A 26,433-nucleotide genomic window follows, 5' to 3' on the forward strand; every position below is an offset into this window, starting at 1 on the left:
GAGACTTTCTTTTTTAGTATTACTAGTGGAAGCATATGAGATAGCTTGCTCAATAGATGGGGACCACCATCAGTAAACGTAAGAACCTGAGTAAGTACCTGGGAAGCATTCCCATGCCAAGCCCTTGGCTGCCGCCAGTGCTAGCAATTTCCAGGTTAACTTCCATGTGGAACGCTGTGGAGTGGAACTGTCCTAAAATACATACTTCGTATCAACCCATTCCTTGGCTTCCAATGCAATCTATAACTACCCTTGTATCTAGCATGGTAGTCAAAAAATTGCATAGAAAACACTTCTGCGAATAAGATTGTCAGAATTTTCACTGATAGGAGTAGGCTTTTGTTATTTGTTAGTATCTGCTTATATTGGTGGTTAATTTGGTCTTCCAGCAAAGGACTTGGTAGCTCATTCCACACCAGTGAGGACCAAAAATAAATAAATAAATAAAGTACACAATAGCACAATCTGGAGAAGTAAATAAACAAAAACCTCTGTAGAAATTCTCTGTAAAGCATTTTCTTGTAGAGATTTCTTTTTAATTTGTTTTGTTCGCCTTCCATCTGAGCCCAGATATGTACCCATTAGGATTTCTTGGAGGCTATAACGAGCTAAAACAGTCACGCCTGTGATTGCTGGTGCACACATGTTTGTTCTGTCCTTTTTTCCTACAGACAGTAGCATGCAGTTTTCTGACTCTTTGAGGGCTACCCTAGCAGTCTGCCATAAATGGGAGGTGCTTACTTTGGAAGAAGAATCCAAAGGCATGGAATGCGTGTTGATTTTCACTCTGTCCAAAAGATAGGACTATCTGTATTTTTCCCCTTGCAATTACTGCATCTCTCTATAGAGGCAGATATATTTTCACCTGAAGATGCAACAGTGAGCAAACTTGTATGAATTGCCTTTGTTTCCTGACCACTTATTGCCAGAACATTGAAGTTTACTTTTAATCTTGTCTATACTTTTGCAAAATCCCTGAGGAGAAGAAGCTGATTTATGTACAGCTTAGCCTGAAGCACTTGCGTCACTGTATGATTTTGTATTGCTTGCTTAATAGACCACAAAAGTCAACATCTCTTTGGAAGAACAATTTGTGCTTAAAGTAGTCACAAATTCCAAGAGATCCTGTTAAGGCAGGATGTTGTGAGAAACCCAGAGCTGGAACAAAAACTCTTGTTTCCTAATTATAATGTTAATACTTGGGAAACCTTAAGCCACTCTGTCTTGGTTTATGTCAATAAAGGTTTGGTTTTTCTTCTTTGTTTCTTGCCCATCCTGCTTTGGGAAATTGGAATTAAGCCAACAATTTTAGCAGCAACATAAGAAAGTTGCAGTCGTCTATTATCATGGAAGCATATCTTTAACGATACGAGCTCAAAAACTTCAATTCACAGGTTTATAGGAAAAGCGGGGTTGGAAGGGACTTCAGGAGTTGTCTGTGCCAACTTCCTGCTTAAAGCATTGTCATCGGTGAGGTCAGATCAGATTGTGTAGGTTTCTAACCAGATGGAGGTGAAGAACCTCCAAGGATGGAGACTGCGCAAGGTCTGTGGGCAACCTGCTCTGCTGTTTGGCTGTCCTCGTGGGAAGAACGTTTCTTCTTGTATCTGGTCAGAATCTCTTGTTTCAGTTTCTGTTCTCTCTTGTCCTCCTACTTTACAAGTCTCTGAAGAGCCTGGCTCCATTTTCTGGCCAAACATATCATCTTGGGATGAAATGCTTTCCTACAGTGCTTGTTTGTAAGTGCCTATGGAACCAAGACAAATGTTGCATTTGGTCACGCGCACATGTTCAGTGTCTTAATTAGGTTCCGTAGAGGTATATGTAATTTAATCCTTAGTCTTACAGAAGTATAGAAGTGATATGTAGCCATATTCATGCCAAGTTTTAAATAGCACTTTAACGTTTTCATATTTGAAAGATTAAAATAATAGCAACTCTGCACACATCTGTGTAGGCTGCAGCACGAGCACACCTGCAGTAATGGCTATTATGAGGCTGCCAGTGCATCGTTTGTGTCCATCTACATCTCGTGTCCCACACACCTGGAGTGGGAGCTCTGTAGGGTTCAGTTCTGAGCAGGCCTGTTTAATATGAGGCATTACAGTTGTTTGTCATTGTGTTTTTGTTTGTTTGTTGTTCCCTAAAATAAACATTAGTTGCATGGAAAAGCTCTGGTATAACAGTGCTTGTCCTGGTTACTTTATTCACGCTAACTTCACTGATTTTCATAGGATGTGGCTTGTAGTCTGCGCTCTTACAAAAGTGCACTGTATACATTTACACAGGAAATTAAGCACTGAAGCTAATGGAAGATTGATGAGAAAAAGCTCATTGTCAGCACGCCACGGTATTGCATGCTGTATCCAGTTCATGCGTCCAGCGTTAGGAGGTTTAGAGGAAGTGCATGAAATGTATGGTTGCCTGGTTTCTTCTTGAATTATCAAATACAAAGCCACACATGACCAGTTCTGAGAGATGAATATAACCCCCTGATAATGTCAAATTCTTGAGTTCTTCTGACAGCCACTGATAAAGCCAGCTGATCTGTAGATCACCTTGTCCATTCCCTCACACAGCTGAAGTTGCTTTTCACACCTGGTTGTATTAAAATGATTTAATTTTATTTCAGGAAAATCTGTTTCTAATTATTTAGATAGACCCTTAGTGGTTTCTGTTGTGATGAATAAATTTCTTGATCTCAGGCAGCAACCAGAGCTCCTAGCCTCGTCCTGCAGAAGTCATGAATCATGCTTTGTATCTTTGTATTCTCTGTATGCGTTCATTCCAATAATGCACATGAATTTCATTGCACAGATTGCTAAACATTACCAGCCTGATTATGCAGGCTGCATGGACCTCTGTAAGAGAATCAGTGGTTCTGTGGAGAGGTGTCACACAACGAGTGCATGTTTACTGACTTTGATGAGTCAAAACAAAAATAATAAATACTTTGTAGGATTAACAGATTAACAGAGGTGCAGAGTTGATAAATTACTTACATATGCCGAAGCAAAATGTCTTGGTTTTATTTTAATCGTGACCTTTCCACCAAAAAATCTTTCTGTAGTTTTGTTTTCAGTATTTTTGAAGGGGAGAAGAAATAACAGCTTTTAAAAGGCAGCACGGCCAAGTATCTTGATGTATGGGTATAAATGGTGGTCATCTTGTCTGTTCAGCTGTGTATGGTGGAAAATCTACATGTTGCCATCTTCATAGATGATAGCAATCTGAACTGCAGTTAATCTGCTAGATTTTTGCTGTAATCGATATTACTGTTGTGTCTTGACATAAGGGTATGGTTAATCTGATCAATATCAGCCCCCTTCTGCACATACATAATACCTTTTAAATATTCATGATATAAATATGTAGAATTCCGAACAAGCACACAGTATATTTGATGACAATAATTTTATGTAACCACTTCAACTGGCTTGCTCCTGTTTTTTTTACTCTTTTTTTTTTCAGTATTAGCATTACCACCAGGTAAATTTGAGCATCCTACTTAAGAAGACTATCATGTGTCAGCTTAACTTCATTACATTTATACCATACTTCATTTGCTCATTCTTCAGCAGAACATGTGTTTTGATGAAGTTGGTGTTGTGATGTTTTCCTTTCATTCCCAAACAGCAAATTTGTTCACTCATTGTTACGAAACTACTAACTCTGGAGTTCACAGTGTCATTTACCGTTTCATACCTTCGAGTCTCTTCTCTGCTATCAAAGAGTAGATTTGCCAAGACAGTGACCTGCTTCCCAGCCATTTGGTCTCTTGCAAGACAGTGATGTTTCAGTATGAGGCTTCTCCAGTCATCCCATCAATTTAGCAAAGGTGTCGTATCAGCATAAGCTCAAAGTATGTCATGTTTCCAATCCTTTTTCCTTGGTGAGAGTAAATTGCTGAACGAAACAGATTCAAAATAGACTTTTATAATGAGAAGTATCATCAAGGCTATTGTATTATATTAAAAAACAAAACAAAACACTATAAATGAAGTATTTGTATTTCCTATGAGTGTAAGGCTTGGAAAAAGGATACACAAAAGACTTCCACCAGCTTCTGGTGTTAATATTGTAAGGAGAGATAGGTAAGCAAAAATGGCAAGGAAGTGTCATCCAGATCTGTAAAAATAAAGCTAGTTTAATCACATAAGGCAACATAATCACCCAGAGAAGTTTACAAAAAATTTGTAATGATAGTCATGCTATGTGATTGATATACACAGAAGAATTAATTGCTAATAACACCTTAAGGAGCAGAAAATAAGGTACTGTCCAAGCAACAGTGTGCATTTGCCTCTCACTTTTCTCTTTTGAGTATTTTTAGCTTCACTTAGCAAGATAAAACAAGCTGAAGATATACAAAACTAATTAAAAGCAAAACCAAAATACTGATGTTTTACATCTGTCTGAGGCCCCAGCAATTATAGTAAAGGAAATTGAGCAATCCTGAAGAATAAAATATTAAGGCACATATTTTGAGTGGAACAGAGGGTGATTGATGCACTACAACTGTAAGAAGGAACTGCAGGAGGTTGGTAAAGAAGGGAGTGTATGGAGATGAAACCAAGCATATTCAGAGGCCAGAAGAGGTAGCCAAAAGGTCAGAGATACCAGCTAAGTGTCTTTTGGAAGGTCAGTTTTTGGGGCTTGATCCTATGCCAACTAAGAAGAAGAGGGAGCAATAATAACTGAATGAGCCCTAAGATACTTAGTATGAATTATAGCAACAGGCAAAAGGTATAGCTGACATAAAATGGGGCAAATTAAGATTGCAGCTGAGGACCTTTGGGGCTCATAGGGCATAGCAGACTTTTTTATTTCTGGTAATTCCTATAAAAACAAGCAAAAATTTTATTACGAGTCTCAAGTAGTAACTTTTTTTTTCCACTGACAATTAATTAAATCCATTATCTACATTATTAGAGGGTGCATAAGGGGACTTGAGGTTTTTTTTTCAGGGACTCTATAGCAGATATGACTTACTTGGTTGTTCCAAAAATCTGGGATCAAATCTGCAAGCAGTATCAAGCTCAAATTTCTCTTCCAGGCTGCTGTGCTCTAGCCCCTTGCAAGCTGTGTGGTATTTCCTACCGCTAGGTTTTACTGTCCTGTTCATGGCAATATGCCTACTACTTAAGGTTACTCTATTCTCATTAATTAATTAGCCATAAGTTAATTTCTTTGCAAGCAGAATCTCTGATCTCATTATGTTGTCTTTAAAGCTGAAGGCCTCAGGTTTTCTTTTTTACTTTGATACCACTGTAAGAAGCATATTCTTTAACTTAAAGGACTGTGTCTCCGGGGACTGATTTGGTTGTCTTTGAAAAACTGACAGTTTGGGAAATCATAAAGCAATATTCACATATTTGTTCAAAGCTTACAAAATTCAGTGACTGGATGTGAAATATGGGTCATGTCCTTAAAATAACCTGTGCTCCATGAATTGCCTTGCGATGCTACGCTGAAGAATTACTCTCACAGGCTGCCTGGCCTCGTGGCTAAACACACAATCAAGTCAGCGGTAACATGACGAAATCATTCTGCCTGCCCTGTGACATGTGAGTCTTCTTCTAGGGATATGTGTGTATTTTAGCTAATAGCTGTGACTCTCCTTGTTGTACTCCTTTCTGGATTGCATAGCAGCCACATGTTTAAAAGTTTGTGTACTGATCCATGACTCCTGCGTAGTGCATTTGTGCTTTGGGATGTTTCTGTTCAGAATAGGTTGATTTTTTTATTTATTTAGGTTTTTAAGATAGGTGGCCATTACCAGTACACATGAACAACAGTCACACTTGATATGTTGCATATACTATGAGTTTAATGTTTTTTTTCCATTGCACTTCATTTCCCTAATGCTACCCGAGGTATTTCGAGACATATGCATCCCTGTCTTCTGTCTTTCAGAGTTAACTTCAACCCGAGCAATAAAATCCGGGTGCTTTTTAGAGCGTTAAATCTGGCGAGTGGAAATTTGTCGTGATGTCTTTCAGGACTACCAGGTGTATATCAGATAGTGGGGAAGTTGCTCTGCAGGTAACTCGAGTCTCTCCGAGCACGCCTGGTACATGAAGAAGCCATTTGTATCCCACTGAGTCCCGCAACGTTGAGCACGGTGCTGAGATTTACACGAGTCCAATCTATGCAACTGATCAGATGGCTGCGGCAGGGTAGCAGCTGTATGACCCAAAGCATTGCTTCTCATGCCTCAGAGGCTGTGGCACTAGTGGGGTTTTGGGGGTGGGTTTTTACCTTTTTTTTTAAGCTGGGTCAAAGCTACTGTGAAGGGTGCATTTTATTAAAGTAGGCAGCTGGAAAGCAGTTAGGTGGAAGAGCTCAGGAAAGGAAACCAAGTTGCCTCTTGGGCATGCAGTGGAAACACTGGGTCAAAGGTAATGTATTGGCAAAGGTCCTGAATGTCTCTTTCCTTATATTACTTAGGGTTGCCCCAATGCTTTTAGACAGAATTATTGTCAATGGTATTGATTAGATGTTCTGATAATCTAGCAAGCTTCCTGATGTGTTAAATTTCCTTCTTTCATGTGGCTTTAAGTGTGGAAGAAGGATATGTAACTGCAGAACTCTCAGTGGACACCACCGAAGTCTGACTGCTTGCCATCAGATTGTGCTGTGCTTGCCAATTCCAATTAGTCACTTGCCAGTCGCTCTTAATACTTTCTAGCAATTCATCAAATCTGTGTATCCCTGCTAGCATAGTGTGCGTCTAGAGTTTTATCTTACATATTTATCAGATGAGATTACACATCTTGGTATGAAAATAAAAAGCATCAATTTAAGCATGGATTAAAATTCTGCTGCTCTTCAAACATATTTTTAAGAGTGAACGTTTATACTCAAAGTGGGGAAAGAAAACATGGACTCCAGGATAGCAAAATTATCCATATAAAGCCATTTGTCAGCACAAGAGCAGAAGTGATGTTTGAACCTAGAAGTTAAAACTTAAAATGCGTTGTGAAGAAAACCTAACTTCACGTAAGCTTCTGATTTCTTTTGCATAGTCACACCGATATTAGTTTTCTGTATAAATTCCTACTACGGAAAATATTTTCAAGTTGTAAATTGACTTCAGCTTGTGTTCTGAAGCAGTGATAATGTGACAGGAAGGGTGTGATTTTTCAGGACCTCATCCTTTTATCAGTGCATGTTCATGTACAGTAACTTCAAGATATTCCCATTTTCCACCACCACAGGCAAGGAAGAGCTGTTACTGCAGACGAGACCATGACTAGTTTTGTCCACAGGGCTCCCCTGACGTCCCACCAAATAGCAGCTCCTCCCTTGCTGCCATCGTGGGGAGCAGTGCTGGGGCAGCCAGGGAGCTTTGATGCAGTCAGTCAAAATGAGCCACACTGCAGCAAGCAATGGGTTAACGATTGTATTCGTACTCCAGCAAACACACAATAAAGAGCTAGATTAGTAGAGATGAAAAATTTATTGCAAAACTGCCACAGTATTATGAAAAACAAAATGATTTCATTGAGCAGTAGTTCTGTTACTATAATCCTGACGATAAACTCCGTTACAATAATAATAGGAGAAAAACTAATTGCAGTGAGGACAGGACAAATCTTTTTTAATCCTCGTTGTCATCTCAACTAAATCCAAACCCATTTGTATTAACCTTTGCTGACAGAGTCACATGACGGACATAATTTCTTGTAATTTACCAGCAGTAGATCTAACCTTTCTTCATCAAATATTCATAAAGGCATGATTCTCAATGATTTTCTGTCTCTTTTCATATTTACAGCTTGTTGTCTTCTTCCTTTTTACTATAATTTGAACACAATTGAAGTCAGATGGAATTAAAGTTAAATTGCTTTAGTGGCTACAGTACCTGAAAGCAAAGAATAACTAATTGAAATTTCTTACAAGTAGAGATCATGCTGTACCCTGGTGTGCCTGCATTAAGCAGTCCAAATGTCCTTTCAAGGGAGGAAAAGGGAAAAGAAAAAAAAAGAAGAAAAAAAAAAAGAAATGGCATTCATTCTTGTCACTTTCATAACTGCTTAAAGCATGTGTGTGTCCTGTGTACCTGTATATACATAAAAACACGCAGAGAATTGAAAGTACAGCCTATGTGGTTTTATTGGATCCTTGCATAATGTATTTGAGTCATGAAAAGAAACACCATGGGCTTGATTCCTTATTTAGGTGTAAATAAGAATAACCACTGAAGTCAACTCAATTATGCAAGTGTAAAACTGATATAAAAGGTTGAAGCTAAATCAACTTAAGGCAGTGTAGAAGTGGTACAAGACTTGTGCCGTATGTCTTTATTTATCTGTGAGCTGTAGAATGCACTTCCAAGTCGATTTTTTTAATGAGGAAATTAAACTCATGTAATGCAAATATCTGGTATAATGTCAAATATTAAATGGAAATTCAAACATTTAAAATACTACAATGTGAAATTATAGTATTATTTATCTCAGAAATACTTTGTATTTGAATTTTAAGATGACTAGGTGGTTGTTGTAAACATTCTTTATAGTTCAGTAGTACTGTGCTCGTTCTCTCAGAATAGATCATGGAGAAGTGAAAACAATATAAACGATTTAAAATAAGCATAGCTTTAAAATGCAAAGCATACTTTGTCTTCATCAATTTGTTGTCCAGTTTTGGTTGCATGCCAGCCTGTGACCGAGCTGCTGGGACCTTGCTCAACATCTTTCAGGTATGGCTGGCGTTCTTCTCATGAGCAACCCCTGCTGCCTGATGTGATGAGCTGCTGAGAGCCATCAGCTCCCATCGATGTCACCGAGAAGTGACTGTTCAGCACCTTGTAGCATGAAATCTCTAGAGGACAGAGAGATCTAGAGGCTCCTAGGTAGTGAGATATTACTAAGGATTAGTGACAAAAATATCTTAAAGTTCCATTTGTCATAACTTATTCTAGTAGAAAAATGGAGAGGGTTCTGTTATTCGTGCCAGGTTCCTGTCTAGCAACGACCAGAAAAGAGTACTGATTAAAAACACTTGCTTCTTTCCTCAAACCAGTTGTCATCGATGAAGGAGTGGATGAAGAGCGATTAAGTGACAGAGCGCTTTCTGAGCTTTGAAGGAAGTGTTTTAAATTCGTTTCATCACAGAAGTACATTTCTACACACCTGCAATCTATATTTCCTTGAGCTTTCTGTCCTGCTTTTTTCTTTGCCTATTGCATCCATTGTAGGGTTGGATTCGGATTTAAAGGTGTGTGGTCTGTTATTGCCAAATTAAGAGAGGAGGTAATCTGATGGAAGGGAAGATCTGAAACCAAATAGTTGTGTGTGGGAGAGATGGTTACAACCTGGAGATTTTTTCTTTCCTTTTTCCCTATCACTGTATTTTACTGGATTCCCTCAGAGTGGAAGATAAATGGAACCTCTGGTTGAGGCATGAAAGGTGCTGCAGGATCTTAATGCGGCTGATTACTCAAACATGGTAAAGACAAAAAGAAACCATACAGGGTTCTTTCACCTTTAATATTACATATATAATTTGTTCTGTATAGTGAGCTGGTTATGTTTGAATAAGTTGAACCTCTTGCTCTTTTGGGAACGTGAAGGAGGACTCTGTACAGGGAAACACACAGATGCTTATACCAAAAGATTGGTTTTAGCCTATTGGTACTCTAAAGAGAGAGCTTTAAAGTGTCTGGCATGTCATTACAGGTTATTTCCAAGGTAGCTTACTTCCTGGTGAGATGTTCCTATCCCCTGATTTATGGCAGTCAAGAGCTACGAGACAGTTCAAAGTTACTATGGAAAAGTTATGTTCTTTTTTAGCAGATACGAGTCTTGACGTAAAGTTTGAGTTTAGACAGTCTTTGTATTTAAAGTTGTGATTATCGACATGATTATAATGCTTGTGGTAATTCTGACAGACAATAATGAGCACAGTAATGAAAACTGTACAGAAATTCAAACGCAGCGCTGCAAATGAATCTCAGATGCTGCAACTTGCAGATCTGTTCATCCAAAAAGTGTGAACAGCAAGTTAGCAGTCTGCTGAAAAACTTGTCTTTCCATCAGTCCCTTAGCAAGGGCAGGAGGTTATTGGGACTAATCGAGTTGTTCTTCTGGTCTTGTGGGTATCCAGTGAGGCCTTACCATTTCCCAGATGACCTTGGTCCTGTAATGCACTGTAAAGGACTGACTTTCTCCATTAATAGTTTGTTTGCGAGAGCTGGAAAGGTGACTTGTAATACAGCTGCTTTTTCCTTCCATAATGACGTTTCGAACAAGCAGATGATGTCCTTTGATTCAGTTTGACCTTGTATGTTACGGTCATTCCAGGATGCTTTAAGAGAAACAATGTAAATGAAGTGAGGCATGCAGTGGAATTGTTTTCTTATCTGGAATGCATTTGAGAAATTACATGGAAATTTGTAATTATAGTTAAATATTTGTGCATATGTACCTTTTGGCCAATTCTCCTTTCAGTTAAAAAAAAAGAAAAAAAAAAAGTTTTTTTATTAAAAAGTCAGACTTGTCTAAAACAGGTGTAAGAGAATTGAGAATATGGATGCTTTTAAAGGTTTTCATTCCCCACATCAGGTTTTTTTCTCCCTGTAGTGGTATTGGGTTCAAAGGCTAAGCTGATCCTTTTGGGACTTCAACAATCGAAGTCTTCTCTCATCTTGCTGGAGTGTCCATTCCGACTGGAATGTCTAATTTTACAGCAAGGTGTACTGCAAGTCTTACTCAAAGCAAGCTCATTAAAGAATGGATGTGTAAAAATTTGAACACCATTGTATTAAAGATTTTTATGTCAGCTGTTTTGACTTCCATAGCAAGTTCCTACATTTTAGTTTTTTATCCCTGTGCTCGTTGTATAACTGCATGGTTTCCAGGCAGGAATCTTTTCTTGATTTGAAGATGTCAGAAATGAAGTCTGTTTCTTTAATAGTTTGTCCCAGTGTGTGATTGACTTCATTGTAAAAAACAGGCTATTCTGAATTTCTCTGGGCTCTATTTCAAACTCTGGCTTCCTCTGCTACAGTAGAGAGCTCTTCCATACAATGTATTTTCCTTCAATCTATCAGTTTTAAAACTGATAACTAAAAAACTGATAACTAAAGCAAATTTTGTTAATCACAAATTTTCCACCGATCTCCACAGTCTCTTTTCTGTGCTCTCTTCAATATACTTCTAAAAAGCAGGAAACAAAGCTAGTCCCTTTTACTATCATATTAGTCTACCTGGTGAAATGCAGAAGGAGTAGGTACAATACTAGGCATTCATTTTGAGTTGTCTGGGATATCTATGTTGTTTTCAGATGCAGTGGTTTTGAGCACTGTCTCATCAGTTTTCCATCATCCTTCTCCCTATATCTGTGTATAGTTCTAAACAACATTTGGTCTTGATCACTAAATGACTTGGCAGCACTAAATCCTCTCCTCATATTTCGTACCATTCTATCAGTCTGTGCTATCTGCAAAACTTTTCTGGTAGCGGATCATTCACGTTTACTTTCCACATAGCGATTAGAACGTGACTAATGCTGGCCACCGTGTCAGTCTGGAGGAAGGAATCCCTTATGAGGGTCACCACTCAGTAATGATCCCCCATTTATGTTTATCATCATGTTAATTGTTAGCCATTACTTACTTCACGTAGTCTATGATCTGTTGATGTTCGATGCTGCTTGGAAGAAAAAAAAGCTCATTCCCTAGCTGGAGTAAATCAACTCACATAGTTTCTCCTGGTAGATGAGCTTGCCATCTTGAAAGGTTTGGCCAACAAGATTTGTTTTCTAGACAAACACACTTGTTGGCATGCTTTCTATCTTCATATTATCTGTCAAACAAACCCTGAACCAGCTTTTCTAGTGCCTAGTGATATGCTACAGGGCCTGTAAATACCCGGGTAACTGACAGCCTCAGTCATGATAGTAGCATGAGGCTTTATAATTTGAATAATCTATATAATAATAACTAAAAAGAATCTATAATCTAACAGGCTTTATAATTTCCAGGATTCTGTTTAAAATCAACATGGGGACACAGGGTTCTTCAGTCTGCTACAAGTGAATTACACGGCCTAGTGCCAGACATTAATATGGCTAAGAGGCCTAGCTGCATGCAAAGGTGAATGTTCTTTTTTATTTCTGTTCTGAAGCAATTTGATAAGAAAAAAAATGGTTTAAACTCTGCTAAAAGCATCCTGGCACAGGACAGATGACTTCCTCCAAGAAGGGTTTTTACATTGTCACAAGATTACTTGATTCCTAGAATAAAATTCTTCATTGTTTCTGAATGAAAAATATGAAAAGTAGACTGGAAAACAAGATTTTTTGACACCCCCCTCCAAATTTACATAAGGCAAAATTGGTTTCTTGAAGGTATTCTATCCTTCCAGTCAGATCACAAATATACCTTGAAGTTTAGCACCTGATTAAAATGGTGAGACAAAGGTAAATGAACAGTAATGTTGTGTCTTGTACAGGGGGTGGGAGTTGGGGAAGAAGGGCCTGGGGCAGGTCTCAAGGACTTCAGAAGAGCCTGCGGTTACAGGATGATTTCACCACTGTTTCACTCTGGCTAGACAGACAAGCCAAGATAAGTAAACCAAGCCTGGTAAAGTCATTAAGGCTTGGAAAATGGAGATCAAATTGATATCTTCTAAAAACGAGTAGCTAACCCAGGCCTGTCACTGTTTGGGCAGGATGTGTATGAAAGGATTACGTTTAGATGTTTTCAAGGAGAAACTAAAAGAAAGCAGCAGTGTTCTGCAAGCTCAATAGCAGTGAAAAGCTAGAAAAGCTAACATGAGAGTGGAAAGGACAAACTCTGAAAGCAAAGGTCTAAGAAAATGGGCTTTTCCTCCTGCTAAGGAATTTTTTTTTTTTTATCATCCCTAGATGCTCTCACAATAAACAAAAGACCATGTGGCATTTCCCTGTAGAGCCGCATGTATTTGAGAAATACAAACTACAAATTAACAACAACTCAGGCAGACTTAGGAAAGGAAACAGGAAGAAAGGACATCTCCTGTTTGCACCAAAAAGAGGGGGATGGTGTAGCTGTTGCCGTATCCCCCAAAGTTTACATTTATTCCATGCCATTAAAACAGGATAGAGTAACAGCATTTCAGCAAAGAAAAAGATGAATGTATACCTCGCGTTTTAGATCAATACAATCAAAATATTATTTGAAACAACAGACTAAATAGGAGGAATATTAGGTCTGTTGCATGCTCAGGGAAGTAGAAGGGAAGAATTTGTCAGCATTTCATTGGAAGGAAGGGCTAATGTTGCTCAGATGGCAAGCAATAAAGCAGGGAAAACTGAGTCTGAAAAACAACATTCATAGACAAGATAGAATGGGGAAGGCCAAGAGCATCTATTTCTCAGGAAGTTCAAATAACTGTTCTCTAGCAGGCATGGAACAAAGGAAGACAAAACAGTAGGTCTCCTGTGAGAGTAATGACATGGACACTCCATTATGTGTATCTTCATTTCCCATGAATCTGCACAAAGCACAGACGGATGGACAGCTTATGGCACCGAACAGAAGACTTCTCTTTCCTGAGGCTCAAAAAATTATGCCACTACCCACATAATTCAAACATGACAGTGTGTCTACTATGCAGATTACTTGGCAGAAATCTCTGAAAAGTACTGCTAGTACATTATCATAGACCTGCCTTACTTCAACTAACACGTGGAAGATGCATGCCCATTGTGTAGTGATTTGCAGAGAACAGGCCAGTGCAGTACAGTGACGAGAGATGAAATGTGTGGGTAGGGACCAGGACAGGGATGGGATGGCCACTTCAAGTTCCTAAGACATGTTGCAGTTAATCATGTGTGTATATGAGGCTGCGCATCGAGCAGTGATGTGATCATCTCTAGGGATCCTGCAGAGTGAAGCTTTTAAACTTATTCTGAACTTGAAATTTATTTGCAAGTTCTACTGAGCTAAATTAAATTTAAATATGTGACTATGCATTTTGCTCAGTCCTGATAGAAGATTGAATCAGGTCCTTAATCATCTAATGCAAGTGGTCTTTGGAGTTCTGGTTTGATATTTTAAGAGGAATTATATGGCAGAGTAACATAAGAACATCATTGCAGGTCAGTAGACACAGCAGATGTCAGCTTTGCTCATTAACAAATTTTAGGTTTTGTAAATATTTTATAATAAAGGATTAATCAAGAGAAAGAACACAACCATTTAAGAATGAGTTTGAATTGTGCCTTGCAAATATCCACAATATAAGACATCCGAACTGCTCTTATGACACTGGCACCGTATACTTTATTATCATTAGAGTGTTCCCTATGGCAATAACTTCATCCAGAGAGAATTTCAAGAGTAGTTGCATTATCTATTGAAAAGCAATTTTTTTTTAGTTTCTATTCAGGCAAGGTAGTTTTAAGAATAACTCTGAAGTTTACTCCGAAGGCCATTTTAATCGTCTGTAGATCTTACGATATTATGTTACCTTCTTTCATTTGGAACTCACGGCGTAAGAAAGAAATAGAATGACATAAATTGGATGTTAGAAGAGTTCTGAAGGTAGACATCAGAAGAATTCAAGAGTAAGAAGAGAACTCAGCATTATTTGTTATTTTCCATCCTAGAAAGAGAACAAAGCATCAAAAACATCAGCAGTGAAAGAAAGCTCAGTCAGAACTATATTATCATAACATATGAAACAAGTGAGCTGGCACCACCAAAAGGTGTAAAGTCTGAGTCTGTGTCTTAAAATCATTGATATTGTGATCAGAAAGATTCTTTACACCATAGAAAAATAATATGAAGAGCTGTATGCATTTGTTGTAATAGACATTTTAGGTTTTACCTGCTATTAGCATTTCAATACTAAGTTGTACTCACTTGGGTGAAAAAATCTTCACAATGTTGAGAGAATTGAGGTCTGCTGATAGGATGTTATAGAATGAGATCCTGCACTTTTTTTTTTCAAGTACACATGGAAATAATACCTAGTTTGAATAGAGTTGAGATGTAGACCAAGACATAGACTTGTCACATACTTCTTAATACACTCTAAGGAGAAGCATCCTAAGTGCTCCCAAGCTCTTTGGCATTCCACTAAGAATGAAGCCGTCAGCAAGTTACAGAGGTAATGAGACTCTCAACTGAGATGGGAATTACTTTTTCTGCATCTTGTCTCTCTCGTTTATTATAATATACAATAAGCAACTACTGTCATTCCCCTGCATGGTTACTAATCATTTGCAGTGATTTCAGTGGAAGTTGCCAATTCTGGATGAGATTTCTGTAGCAGACTTCTTTTATTCTTCATTGTCACCATATGATTTTTATTCATGTCTGGATGTATTGTAGCATTTCCTGGCTATCAAGCCTATTTCCCTGCCAATACTGGAATTTTCTTAGTGGTATATTTTGCAGTGATTTATCCACAATATATCACTGAATAAAGCAGCAGTCGTAGAGAAATTCTGCAGTGATTCAAATGTGATTAGTTACTTGAGGCTTTTTTTTTTTTTTAATTCCAAAACTTGATTCCTATTTTTGAGATTCTCTGCCTTTCTTGTATCTGCTCTCTCATTTCCCTACTATTTCTTCCTTTCTGCTTCTGCCTCCTGTTGCCCTTCCCTTGGCCCTAATGGAGGAGATGGGATTTTGAGGATGGGTGGTGTTAGGAGCTTGCAGAGTGTCACAGGAAGCACTTAGAGCTGAAAGGATTACATGGTTTTGATGCTGAAAAGATACAGCCCATTTCTATCCAGCCTGATTTAAGTATCAAGTAATATGGTTACTGTTGCTTGCATTCAGACCTGCTGCTTTTGGTTTTACTTTGCACCTGTAACAAATAGGGATTTGTCATACAGTAGTTGATTTTTATTAAGATGAAAGTTAGTCTCATGGAGAAATGCACTATCAATGAGGAAAATGTGTTATCTTGCTTGCAGAAGGCAGTCTTCAAACCCTGAAGATCATGGAAAAATGAGACTGCCTTTTTTAGACGGGGGACAGTAAATGGCAGCCCATCCTCCTGCAGCGTCCTCTGAAAGCATGCTACGTTTACATTTCTCCTTGGCTGTATGACCTCCATGTAAAAGGAGTGCAAAAGATAAAGTGAGACTGTAAACGATGCTGGAAGCATCATTAACTTTTTGTGTGGCATTCGTTTGGAAAATATGGTGTCTTTAGAAAAATGTGCAATATGCATGGCTCAGCCCCAAATCTTCCAGCAGTCTAATACTGGCAAGGGAGGGCATCTGTAACCCCCTGGGAAGCAGTCTGTTGAGATTTCCTTTTCTCCTCTTTGTTGATTTTTATTTCCATTTCCTTTTCCTCTCTCTTTCTCAGTCACTTAACGCCATTCTGCACAACAGAGGGGAGCATCTGGCCCTAAGTAAACACCCAATAAAGTAAGTGGGGGAAGTTCACAGCTCCCTTGGTGCTATTGTGTCTGGCTGGCTGGCTGTGGACTCAACATGATAACCATGCATCGATTTACATTGACCAGACTATCTTCACAACCAGAAGTGTTAGAAACCTTATTTTAATAGAAGCTTAGATTCTGGAGAATAGTGTAAAACCTCTCCAAAGGCTGCAGATCAGCGGTTCCATCTGTGTTTCTGCAAATGTAGAGGAACAATGCCCCAGCTGATTATGCAAACGGAATGAAAATAGTTATTTTAAAAGTGCATAAAATCAATACTTTGGGGAAAACAAGTCAGCTGTGTTTATACTCAGTGTACAGCAGACATTTTGTTTCTTTGTCTGAAAAAATCATAGGAAAGCCACGATTGCAAGTGAAATAAAGCAGCCGATCATACAGTGTAACGGAGGGAACATCAGACACCTCAGCAAAGGCTTAGAGCATTTTAGGTTCCTTTTGAGAGAATATAAATTATATTGAGGCTGATATATTTCTATGTTGTTTGAAGTCAAAGCCAAATATTCTCAGCACAGAGGGAATAACCCAAATCCCGTTGCTGATAATGAAAAGTTTATAACTAAATCCATGTCTGTGGTGCTGAAAATTTCCTCCTAAATGCTGTCTCTTTTGGCCTGATGGGATTATTTGCAGGTATTGGTATGAAGGTGTGTGTACATCAATATGCATAAACATGCTCCTCGTGCAGTCAGGGTTCGTTGCTTCTGTACATATTATTCTAAAAATAGGAAACAAAAGCATCTGAGAAACAGGGCTGGAAGAGAACAATTTGAAGACCTGTAGGTTAAAATGGATTAAACCTCATCTTTCAGCACATGCTGTGTTATTTATTCAGAGTTTCTCTGGGGAATTTCCCTACCCCCTACACTTTATAGAGAGTAGTGATGTTTCTTAATTAAAAAATCAAACAAACACGGAATGGAGACTGCCCCACACAGCTATTCTCTGGTGGGAATAGGAGGCACTCTGGTTGTCTCATGGACAGCTTCTAGGTCTGTGGGACCGAGGCCACAAAGGAAAGGAAAGGTTCTGTCTGGGGAAGTCAAGCTTTCATCGCTCACCCTAAGCCAGCACTGTCCTGGGTGACTCTGCTGCTCCTGTAGTGCCATATCGTAGGAGTTCCCCTTTGGTAGGGTACAGCTGGTGGCCATGATGAGGAAGGTGTCTGATAATCTCATCAGAAGTATCTTTTGGGTTTATTGATTTGCCCACAGTGGAGATGTGGTTGGAGTCCACCAGCACTTTGGTTGCAGACACTTCAACATTCAAAGGGTATGAACAGGTTGTGTTTTTCTCATATTTAGATAAATTACAATTTGAGTAAAAGTAGAAACACTGGCATTTTCAAGTTCACTTCACTGTCACTTTAAGCCTCTTTAGTGTCAGGTTCATTTCTCTCTCTCCCACCTCTCTGTGGAACAGGAAACACTCTCTGCAGGCTGTAAGATGGATTCTGCTGTAGATTCACTTTGCAGAAGTACACACAAGGGTAATGCTGACAGATTTCAGCCTGTGCTACCAGGACACCAATGATGCCTCAGGATATTTCAGCAGAGTCCTCGCTGCAGTGCAATTAGTGACTTTGGGGGCATAAAGCTCTTGTATGCTCTTGACTGTAAAATTTGGTTCTGTACTAAGGACCAAGTGCATCAGTGATGCAAATCATTATCAGCTTTTGAAAGAAGGCAGGATCACCTTGTAACGTGCCATCATGTTTGTACTTGAGTATTTGTGCAGCTGATCCTAAGTTTTTCCAAGGACTAAAATTTAAGTAATACTGCCTCCATCCCTTCCTAAATCTGGCATTCTCTTTTCCGTATCTGGAAACTAACTCACGTTGTCAATTCTGTCCCTCTACAAATGCAATTCCTGTTCTCAGCCATTACATCTGGCTGGGCTCACTCTAGTTACAGCACATGAAAGAGCATCAGCAGTGGCTAATGTGAGTGGGACAGACTATTTGGGTATCCACTGGGGATTAGACATTCAAAAGAGTAAGCTCAGTGCTCTTTCCATCTGGCCACTTCATTTCACTGCCTGTTTGGGACCAGTACTTCTGAAATCTGCTTTGCAAAGTCAAATATTGATGTCATTTTATTTGTTCTTAAAAGACAGTAAACCTTTTAAAATGTTTTAGTTGTGCAGAGCCACAGTATGACAAGCATGGAACAACTGAAATGTAAATCTCGTGTCTTGGGTCAGATCTCCATAAAAAGTACTCCTGGGAGAGCACAGCAGTGGCCTCCTCTGGCACAGCTGATCCAGGCTGGATCTGTGCAGAAGAAGGGTACCGGTGCCATAGTGGCTGCGTGTGTTTTGCCCCGATGGAAGAGCTACCATTTCTTCAGCTGTGTTTGTTTTCAGGGTTGTTCTTTGGTGTTTTTTTAGTCATGTGTCTGTTCTCCTGAATGGCCAGGCGAGCTACCTGATCCATCTGTGAAACCACAACATTTCTGCAGCTGCTCTCAGCCTGGTGCAGCAGAGCTCTGGAATCCAACACTGGATGCCCCAAAGCTCTAGCGGGGTTGCTTCATATATGACAGACAGCATCACCCCCGGTGTTTGACCCCCGTATTATTCCAGGGGGGTCAGGTAGGAGCAAGGCAGGCTCGGGGTGCCCCTCTCCTGCAACTGGTGTCAGAGGTCAGCCCTCTCAGAGGTCAGCCACCCGAATTCCCCGTTCATCACCACTGGCATGTAACGGACGTGCTGACAAATAGAGCTAGGTATAAAAAGTGTTCTCAACAGGCTACCTGATGGCCTTAAACCTTAATTAGTGGTTAGAAATTTGCACTTGTCACCAGCTTCTGTGACCAGGTAGGTGCCTGGAGTAGAAAAAAAATACGAAGGCGTATTGTAATTTCTGAAATTGCTAATGCTGTAATGGGCATCCACCTGGAAAGCAGCTGCTTTTCACATTTCTCCCCCCCTCCCATTCCATTTTATCAGCAGTGACATTTGTCCTTACACCTTTTAATTTTTTATGAAGATAAATGAAAGTTCGGTTCTTCAATAACAGGGGTGACTTTTTCAATCCTTTTTACAGACTTTATCTCAATATCCTATCCATGTCCAAAGGTGAAGGAGAATATGTATTTACAGCATCAATTTGAGGGTTTACTTTAGAGTTTCTCCATTCTTTTTGAGCAATGCAGTTTGATAAACCAGTTTTGTTTTTGTTTTTGATTTTCCTCTGTGGCAACTTAGAAGTTACAGGAAGTCAGATCTTGTGATAGCATATTTTATTAGCCGAATTATAATGCCAGTAATTTCACAATTTTTGTGTGTTAAAAAAAAAAAAAAAGTATGTCTTGCTAAATTATACTTTGAGATTATACTTTGAGAAACTATATTCAGCCTGTTAAATTTTTGCACAGTTTCTTTTAAAAAATAACATTTTTTATTATTATCCTTAGTAGCTCATGTCTGTTGTGAGTGGTTTCTAAGAAAGGATTTGGATTTTAGTGTTGGTCTTCTTGAAATGCCTGCAAGTTTCAACTTTGACTTAAGTGCTTACAGGAATTAATTGTGATGCATTCAGCAGCAGAAGTGAATTTGTCGTACCTGTGAATGAGATGCACTATTTAGAAAAAGAAAAATCAAGGTTAACACATTTGGGTAGTTGTTCTCATGTATCTAATCTCATATTTTCTGTTCTTTGCATAAGAAGTCAGGTAGCTGAGAGTGCAGTTTTCTCTTGCATGCTTTTTAGCAACTAAGAATATGAGCTTACAATGACATAGGATGTGAGCAGATCAAGTTTGCAAAGTCATTGTGAATCTTAAAAATGGAAGATGCTGCCTAAAGAAACTCTGCCTTACTCTGAGCAGCATCCATGTTAGCAATGTCGTATCATTTTAGCCAGTGTCAGTGTGGGATTAGTGAATGTGTTTGTCTCAGTAGGGTGATCCACGACCTGTTTGTACCTGGGCCATTGTTTTAAAAAATATTCTGAATTTCTGCATAACAACTCAGTAACACCTTTACTCTAGTAAGATTGGAGGGAGAAATAAACTCCCATATAAAACATAACGTCAGGAATGCTGGTATAAGCATGTAGGGGAAGATGGGTACTTTTGTACATAGACAGCACGTGTCTCCTCCTCCCTTTCTGACCATACGTAGATGGGGAAGGTGGCCAGGCTGGGTTTCTTGACGTGAAGGACCTTGTGAAGTTCCCCGTGCTCTGCCTTGCAGCTAAATCAGTACCATCGAGGAGACGGGACTGTGCAGATCATCTCTTCACTCTTAACGTGCCTTTGCAGTCTGAGCCACAAATTGACCCCTATTGATCTGATTTGACTACACTTCTGTGGAGCAGACAAACAGTGCGGTGGAATCCAGGATCCCAGATAATAATTCTCTTTTGTGTTAATCACAGGCATCAGCAGAACCCAAAGGCTCTTTCTGGCTTGTGTGCATTCCTGTTCCTGCCATTGGAGCGAAAAAGTATCTGCTCTAAGGAAAGAGTGTTTTAAGTATATTGATACTTGATACTAAATAGTTGCAAAACTTAGCCCTTAGACAGAAGTCTGTTTTTCAAATCAATGGCTCACGCATTACTGTAAAATCTATTGATTAAAAACAAAGCATAATGTTAGTCATTTAGTCAGTAGAGTGATGCAATAGTGAAATAAATTTATCCTTTGACTTTTGCATTAACCTTTTATTGACTGCTTGCATACTCGTAATTAACACACACTTTAGCTAGCTTGGTTAATTTTAGTATCGTGATCAGTGTCCTCTAATGTAGCTGACACCCTGATCATCAAAGTGTCAGTGCAGCCCAAGGGACCATAACCAGGTCCCTGGTGCCAGTGAGCGCACACCTGCCTCGGGGAATGCAGCCACCTTCCAAGGGAAGGAGTCAGACCTTGTCACACCAATGCCTCTCATGACTTATGTTAATGTTCTGCTGTTGGTAAACATGAACGAGCAAAGTCCATTTGACAAATGTGAATAAAAAGGGAATCAAAAGAGTGTGAAGATTACATGGGAGAGAAAGTGCACAGCAGCAGTAGCCTGGTGTTCCATCAAAATGGGCTTTTTGCATTGGAACTGGTGCAGGTTTTGATTGTTTCAGCAAGAAAGCAAGGGCCAAGGAGTCTTGTGCATTCTGCACACCTCTAGACATACAAATCATGCTTTTCTGGTGTGTTGGTAAACTTGTATTATCGAGGTGCTAGAGCTAAATTGCTCAGAAATATGTCATGGTGGTTGTTCCCTACTCCTCTTTATGTGGCATCTTTTCTTCCACATCTCAGGGCATGTGGCATTTCCACTCTTAACACGTTTTGTACATAAATATACAGGCATTGAATTTACTTGCTTTTGGAGGCTTTACTTCATTATCAACGCAAATAACAGTTTTTAGTTAACAAATAATATTATAAATCTTGTTACTTTCCCACTACCACTGTACTTTGATGACTGCAGTGTTTTCCACATGGACCCTCATCTATTCCTTTGTATCTGGGAAAAGACAGGAATTCTGGCTGTTCTCAGTTATCATTGCTAACCTGTAGTCCCTCACCTGGAATATATGGCTAACACTTCCCGAGCACATGGTTGCTGGGAGTTAGGGCACACACGTAGCTGTGGGGTGGCCTTTCGAAGATGGCTCTGTAAGAAAACCAGAGAAAGGAAAGTAGTGGCTGGAAGAGCTGCTCACAGCATCGTTAGTGACTTCAGACATGTTTACAGTGACAAATGTCCAAAACCCAAAGGTGAGGGAAAAGCTGGCCAAGCAGTTTGTGAAAGAGAGTGAGGGGAAGAGACATTAAAGATAAAAAGGAAAAAGGGGTAAAAAGAAGGAGGCCTTAAATGGTGAAGGTGGTGTTTTTCCTCTCAATGAAAATTCTTTTGTTAATAGCAAATGAGTGAGAGAATGTTAATTATTATAAATTGAGTTTTGCAGACCACATAATATGCCTGCAGTATTTACCAGCTGAGCTTCTTGATTTGTCATCTGCAATAATCTGTACATGGTTAATTTATCCACTCTTAGATTGAAATGCTTAGACTGGAGTATCTTATACTACCCAGCAAATTGAGCGTATTATTTTGTGCCAAGACAGAAAATAAAGCAAGATTTTAAAAGCCTTATAGAGTTATGCTGTAATTAGTTTCAGCTTTCCCTGCATATTAATTTTCTCCCGTTCCTTTATATAATTTGGAAAATGTCTCCAGAACATGATGGCACAATCAGTTAAGTACCTCTCAGAACTCATACACTAAACTGCATTTGCTCTAACAACTATTATAAAGCAGCCTGCAAAACAAATCCTCTGTTATTCTGTACAGTGCAGCTTATCAATGCAAACAGTTTAATATTTATGCTAAGAGGATTGTCAGAAGTAGCTTCTGTTCCTTTAATTCTTGTTTTAAATAAATAATGAGAACATTTAAACACATTACTCTTCCCAGGGCCCTGAGGTCGGCTAATCTTATTATTTATGAAGTGATGTGCTACATAATAGTACTTAGTGCATGTTAACAGATGCTATTATCAGGGGCTGATGTGGAGAGCTGAAGATATATTGGAATGTTATGTGTTAATACTGTCCTTGCAGTGTAATGTACGATGGATTGAGTGCCCAGGATGCTGGTGCGGCAATTAACCACACACCAACATGGGTGTAAAGCTGAAGTATGTTTTCTCAGGGGTATTACACTGCCATTAATAATTCCCAAGAGACATCTTTCACTTGGAAACTGTCTCTTCCAGAAGGCCAATGGTGTAGGCAAGGAAGTTACAGGTGTCAGTACTTTTAGAGTTCATTTTACAGGGATGAAAGCCACATACATATGTTTGAAAGAACTTTTAAATCATCAGAACAACTCTATTGTATAGAAGCATAAAGTATAGACATTATTGAAAATGTCTTAAAAGAGATAGAAGCTTATTTCTGGGATTTGCTTCCCGTATCCTTGAAGAACTGCGTTGACCTGCAGTATATACTGAAATTATAACGCGTAGCATTTTTCTTTGTCTTGTCCCACTCCAAACGTTAACTAATTAGTCATCAACATGCAAATTGTTCAAGGGGATGTGAAAAAAGAGGGGGAGAAATCCTCATTGGAGTGTGGCAATTTTTTTTTGATGCAACACATTATATTAGAGCCTAATCTGAAGGGATGTGATGGTTGCCACTTAGAAAACTTTCCTCTGCAGGCTGCAGTTCAGTTGAATATTATAATTAGACTTCAGTAGTATTGATGAATAATCCATTTAATAAAAAACACTGTAATTTAAACATTTTCTCAGGGGACTAACATACACTAACCTCTTAATTTAATTTTATTGAAGTTTTGCCCACCTATTCATCATTGGAAGTTGTTATTAACCTCCATTTCCATTTATCTTTATAGAATTTTCTTGTTTTATATTGCCTTTTTCAGAGCTAAGCAGGTTGATACACTTGTAAATCTCCAGAATCTACAAAGCTAGTCCGGCTTCTTTAATATTGTTTAATCTATCCCCCCTGACCTTAATGCAGTAAATTCAGTTTAATCTTTCTCAATAATCTAGTAAGATGTTGGAAACCGGCAAACATTTAAATCTGATAATGGTTTAATCACATACTTTAAATAACAGCTGAGATAATGAAAAAATAATTTACTGTATAAACGTACACTAACTGAGTTTTCTCTGTGATTGGCTTTTGAGAAATCCCTATAGAAAATACAAAGCCTACAACAGAAGTCAACTTCACTATAACTGAACAACGCATTTGGTCGGATGATGTGTTTGTTTATTTTCATTCTTCTCTGTAAGTTAAAGCACAAATGTATCGTTGCTGAGTGTTTGATTTCTTGATATGGTTTCTTGATGTAACTTTACTTAGGTAGTTCTTCTGCTTCCTTTTCATTTCAGGTGCCAGTCAGAAGCAGCAGAGAGCTTGCCAGAAGACCAGAAACCTGAATGCCACCCCTTCTGGACAAATGATGAATGTAATATGCCTCTGCCATATGATCTTGAGGAAGTAATAGCTCACCTACAAAATCTTGTTCAGTAGGTAGAATATCAGGTGACCTTCCAGCCTAGAACTATTAATGCTCATCATTTGGAGTAAGTTTTTAGTTAGCATAATTTTTTTCATCTTTATGATTCCTCAGTTATGTGTTGGTTTATGTGTCAATGCAGATTTTACTGCTCTCCACACAGTATATCTTAGTTACTGTCTCACAACAAAACTGACCAGACACCAAAACTACAGAAAGAGTTGGCTTTTAAGATGTGATGTCCAGAACACCAGCCTCTGTTCTTTCCTCTTCATTCAAATCCCCATTGATCCTATACCCCATGGGTAGTTGTGTTTCCACAAGTTTCCCAGACATCTACGTTTTAGCTTGCATGACTGCCTAGAACTGCCTCTGGCTCAGCAGTTTGAGCAACAGAAGGCATAGCTCACACCTGGGACAAAGCAGAATCCGTAATCTGGGCATCCTAACAAGAGGCCAGCTCGGAGGGAGCCTGATAGGTGTGTCCGGATAGAGCTGTGCACACAATGTGGTGACATCTTTATCCAGTAATGTAGGCAGAGGTAGAGGAAATGGTGGAGAAAGTCCTTTATGGAATGGCTCCTTGTCAGAGCCTTTATAAAACTGAGGAACTTGTGAAGGAGCATCCTGGCATAGATACTAAGCCTTTTTTGCTGTTTTTCATCATGGAAATTGTATGGTACTTTTTGTATTTTGTCAGAAATGGGTTTTGGAGATTACGAGCATGATGCTGATAGTAAGTCAGCCTCTCGTGGCACCTGTCATCTCAAGGTGTGAAGCACTCCCAAGTACTAAACCCTTCATATACAAATTAGCGTTACATTGTGTGTGCAGAAGATCTGACACGTCCATTATTAGACCTAAGGTGCATCCTCGTTGTCTGGGTTTTGGGCAACCTAGTCTTGCCTGCTAGTCTCATCCCCACACAATTGTACATGCCTGTATGGCTTTATCAAGAACACCTGACAGTGTTTGTCCTGGTGGCTGGGTTTTAAAAAACTTTCCAAACTAGGGACTTCCTACCTGGACCCTCATGGGCATAGGCCTCTGAAAGACAGTGCTCACAGGTCCAGTCCGAGGGTGCACAGCTCTGCTGTGGCAGGACAGCTTACAGTTTGTCTTTTACATGCTTCCAGGAAATTGGAAGATGTGGATTTGGACTTTTTTGGCCTAAGAGCATGAATCTGCTGTCTGCTGTTCCTGGTTTATGCTCTAACAGATGCATAATTACATCTGCCTTCCTTTAGAAAGAATGGTGTGATCCGTCATTTGTACCTCTCAGAAGGGCCTTTGGGACCTACACACACAGGGGGAGTTTTCCAACATGCAGCAATATGGAACTCAGGATTCCCTGGAACTCAGGATTCATTTCCTAACCTTTGTTTTGTTTCTGCCTTTTGTGAATCCTGCTCTGAGGCCAGGTTTCCCAGTACCTTGTCCAAAGAGCCGTGGGTTTCCATTTTGGGTCAGGCCCCCTGGCAAAACAGATTTAGATTATGTGATAGAAGGCATGGCAACATCTGTGATGATCTAGCCATAAGAACAAATCCAGAAGACTATGAGAAATGAAGCTGCTGTGATCTGGTTTGTAATAATATGCTATAAAAATAACAATTCTGTATTGGATAATGTCCTGAATGAGAGATTTTTCATTTGGTTAAGATGCTATTCTTACTTGAGCTGGTGTGTGCCTTTTCCTTCATCATAAAAAGCAGAAGAAAATTATATTACAGTAAAACAGCACTCAGTCTGTATTACCACTAAAAAAAAAAAAAAACAGTCAGACTCAGAGCTTGACATTGCCACCAAGAAATGGAATACGTCTCCTGTGTTAATCTTCTGTTTAAAATCATGGCTGGGGCCAGGCTTACCCAGAGCATACCAGGATACTCTGTTGGCAAAGCGTCCTGTGCGTGGATGAGTACTGCTGAAAACTCTGCTTTTGACAGTGTAACATATGCCAGACCTCCCTGCAGCTAAAGAAGCTGTGCCAGCAAAAATTCAGTTTTAGTGGTAT

The 26,433-nt window shown here is 39.2% G+C and overlaps 1 protein-coding gene across 1 annotated transcript in view; it reads left to right on the plus strand.

The window, feature by feature from the left end:
* The window catches only part of FTO (FTO alpha-ketoglutarate dependent dioxygenase), a 238,135-nt gene extending 211,942 nt beyond the window's left edge, over positions 1-26,193 (plus strand). The window contains exon 9 of the mRNA XM_032195753.1: positions 24,289-26,193. Coding sequence (XP_032051644.1) covers positions 24,289-24,430 — 142 coding nt within the window. The 3' untranslated portion in view covers positions 24,431-26,193. The remainder of the gene's footprint in view (positions 1-24,288) is intronic.
* The last annotated feature ends 240 nt before the right edge of the window (positions 26,194-26,433 follow it).

Source organism: Aythya fuligula, chromosome 12, assembly GCF_009819795.1.
Source record: "Aythya fuligula isolate bAytFul2 chromosome 12, bAytFul2.pri, whole genome shotgun sequence".
In the NCBI taxonomy this organism is placed as follows: Eukaryota; Metazoa; Chordata; class Aves; order Anseriformes; family Anatidae; genus Aythya; species Aythya fuligula.